The sequence below is a fragment of the Centruroides sculpturatus genome, unplaced genomic scaffold, assembly GCF_000671375.1.
Source record: "Centruroides sculpturatus isolate CEXI.00-Female unplaced genomic scaffold, Cexi_2.0 scaffold125, whole genome shotgun sequence".
NCBI lineage: Eukaryota > Metazoa > Arthropoda > Arachnida > Scorpiones > Buthidae > Centruroides > Centruroides sculpturatus.
In genome coordinates this window covers 1-3,422 of record NW_019384337.1, presented here as the reverse complement: position 1 = coordinate 3,422, position 3,422 = coordinate 1, and the positions used below count along the sequence as shown (strand labels likewise).

The 3,422-nt window shown below is 23.6% G+C and overlaps 1 protein-coding gene across 1 annotated transcript; it reads right to left on the bottom strand.

Annotated features, from left to right (window-relative positions):
* Window positions 1-882: 882 nt before the first annotated feature.
* LOC111632340 lies at window positions 883-2,662 on the bottom strand. The gene is made up of 2 exons (XM_023376751.1): window positions 2,449-2,662; window positions 883-1,353 (listed from the first exon to the last, which is right to left on the bottom strand). Exons 1-2 carry the CDS (start codon window positions 2,530-2,532, stop codon window positions 964-966), a joined length of 474 nt encoding a protein of 157 aa, XP_023232519.1. The 5' UTR covers window positions 2,533-2,662; the 3' UTR covers window positions 883-963.
* Between the last annotated feature and the right edge of the window lie 760 nt (window positions 2,663-3,422).

The window sequence follows — 3,422 nt, the reverse complement described above, 5'->3', positions numbered from 1 at the left end:
AGATGAAAACCTATTCCAGGAAATTGGTTTGCTACGGGATTTGATTTTGAATGAAAGAGATGTAAATAACACACAAGACATATGCAATACATACTAAATAATAATTATAATGAGTTATTTCTAAATGTATTAACTGTGTTAAAACTTTTCTTTGCGTTGCCAGTTACTATAGCAAGTGCTGAGCGCTCTTTCAGCAAATTAAAATTAATAAAGAATTATTTCGATCCAGCATGTGTGCAGAACGCTTAATGCAATTGCTATATTAAGCATTGAAAAAGAAATTGCAAAAATTATAATTTTCCTGAAGTAATTCATGTATTAGCAAGAACAAAATCACGCTTTAAATAAACATGCATTAATATATGTTTGTGTTTGTAATTTTTTTTATTTTACAAAAAATGTAGGACCCAAATAGTTTCTTGCACCCGGGCCCCTTTATAGAGAAGGCCGGCCCTGGGTATAACGCCGTACAAACAATAAAAAATAAAACAATTGTAATGTGGAATTGTAGTGTGCTCCTAAAATTCGAACACGTCAAATGTTAAAGGATACAAAACTATATGGGATGTCCCAAAATCTCCCCAATTTTAGATGAAACAAGAAGAATACTATTAATACATTGGCACGTCGATTATCTCTATAATCTACAATTCTAAAAGGTTATATTTATCGCAACATTTGCTGTGTTTTTATCTCTTCCCGTTTATTACTCAACAATTTTCATTATTTCAACATTTAATAACGAATTTATATTTAAAAAATTCTGTAATTTTAAAAGTTACAGATGTAAAAAAAAACACTTGATAAAACTTCTTTTAAATAATAATTTTTAATTCTTATATTACAAACTAAAAATAAATATTAGTAATAATATTCATGCCATTAATTACAATTTTTTTAAATTTTATTTTATATTTACACATTCGTTAATCATGATCATGTACATCGATAATAATTTAGAGTTTAAGCATCGGAATAAAAACTTACAAAAATTGTTTCGTTATCGTATTTTCCGTTATTAAATATCGAACTGTAATGAAAAATATCATTAGATATTAACTCGATGTAATGTGAGATGATCCAAATGCGATAATTAATTTGAATTTCATTGGGATTTAAACCATTATTATTATTATTTTTAGTCTGATAGTCCCAATTTTGAGATTGGTCCATTTCATCCACGATATCAATTAATTCAAACTCTTTGTTTTCCTGGTGAAAATCATCATTGTGAAGAACTGCACTATCCTCATTTGAATCTTCTTGATTTCTTGATGTTCTTTCGGATTTAAATGAAGTTTCATCGTGACTTTTTTCCGTATTTATTTCTGCTTTTAATGTATTTTCCTTATCCTAAAAATTAAGAAAAAAAATATATATATATTTTCCATGTGTTTAAATGTAAAATAGATTTATCTTATATTCTATAAAAATATCTGTGTAAATGTATTATAAACTGTATGCAGTATTCAACTCATACAAAATTCTTTTATATTTTTAAATAGATATAACAACCGTTTAAATGATAATTTAAGGCCATAAAGTATATAAAAAAAATAGTAAATTTTATAATGGAATAATACCATTGATTAAATAAATATATATATATATATATAAATTTATAGTTTATAAGTGTGTACTGTATATATTCTATTAATACTAACTGCTTATAGTTAATCCTTAATACTGATAATTGTATTTTATTTATAATTATAATTATTTAGAAATAATAAATTCAGAAATAAAATTTTATACTGATAAAATATAGAAGTAAATTCGGTGTGAACTCAAGCATCTGCTACTTAATTTAAATATAGACACAACAGCATTACAACAATTTTATAACAGTTAGTATATTCTAAAGAAGTTGTTAAGCTATTTTAAATCTGTTGCATTTTTAAATAACAGAAAAAACTCAGGCATGTTTTTCTTTTTTTAATTAAAATTCTGTAATATTCACTGTAATAATGATTAATATATATAACACTATCAAATTAGAGAGATTAGGTTCCTGTTATTTAGATCAAATGTACTGTACGTGTTTGTGTAATTCAACATAAATTATATGTAGACCTATATTTATTGATTGTTCTAATATATTAACCTTGAAGCATAATAATGCATATTTCCAAAAATAAATCATTATAAACTATATATATAATAGTTTAAATAGTTTATTTATTTTTAATATGAACTTTTATCTAATTGATTTTCTAGTAACTTTAGTATTTATCACACAAATCTATATAATGGAAAGATATACTTTATATAAACATGTATGTTGCGTGTATATAGGCCGATATAGTCTTACATAATTTATAATATACTCGATTTTACTAATATTTTCGTAAGATAATACTAATTATAATATATAATTTATACATAATTTTACTTAATATATATATGCATATTATATACGATTAATATGTTTTATATTCGAATTCTTACCTGGGCTATAATGGAAAATAAATTGTTTACGAGTATATCAATGCATATAAAAACTATAATATATAAAATTCGATTAGTGTACATCCTTCATTTCTTTAAAGATATTTTGAAACAGTGTAATAGTGAAGATGCATCCATCTTCATTCTGAAAATATCCCCGTTATAGCACGTGTTCTAATAATGAGACGGCACGTAAGCCAAAACACATCACGTGCTCGTGACGTTTCCTGTGTATTTACACTCATTGTATATCATGCGTAGCCTACAATGATTATTTCTTTTTCATTTATATGATAGTAAATAGTTTTATTTATAGAATTTTAAACATATATATATATAAATTATAAAAAATAGTCGTTTAATTATTAATTTTTAAGTATTTAATGTTTATTTATTTATTTAAATTTATATTAGTTTGAATGAATTAAGTGTTTAAATATAATATTTTACTAGAAATTATTGGAGTAAGACAAATTAATTTATTTGTCTTTATTTATTTATTTACATAACGAAAAAAAATAAATAAATTTAAACGATTTATATAAAGCTTGAACTTCTCCAATTGTTTAAATAAAACAATAACTACAATTATTTATTATTTTTTATTTAGACCCATTCAAATCAAATTATAATAAAATTAATATTTTTTTGCATCATTTAATATTATTTTAAATGCAAAAATAATCTTGCTGTGTCCTACCAGTTACAAGAGCTTTAGGACACAAGTAAGAGTGTTTATGTATGACATAATGCTTTATGCTATATCATACTAGCTAGTAAGATATAGCATAAAGCAGTTAAAGATTATAGTTTTAATATTGTTCACATAGAAAGTATGAGAAGATGAAGTAATTCTATAACCTTTAAGAAGAGAATGTTTATAGCATCTGTTGATAGGAAATGAGGATTAAGAAAATTGTTAAAAATATTTTTAGAAACGTCATTTTTTCCTACATAGTACAAGGTATGTAAGC

Coding starts and splice junctions, on each gene's coding strand:
- LOC111632340 (XM_023376751.1), bottom strand. CDS start 2,532: ATGTACACTAATCGAATTTTATATATTATAGTTTTTATATGCATTGAT. Junction 1,354..2,448: donor TATTTTCCATTATAGCCCAG/GTAAGAATTCGA, acceptor CTTAATTTTTAG/GATAAGGAAAATACATTAAA.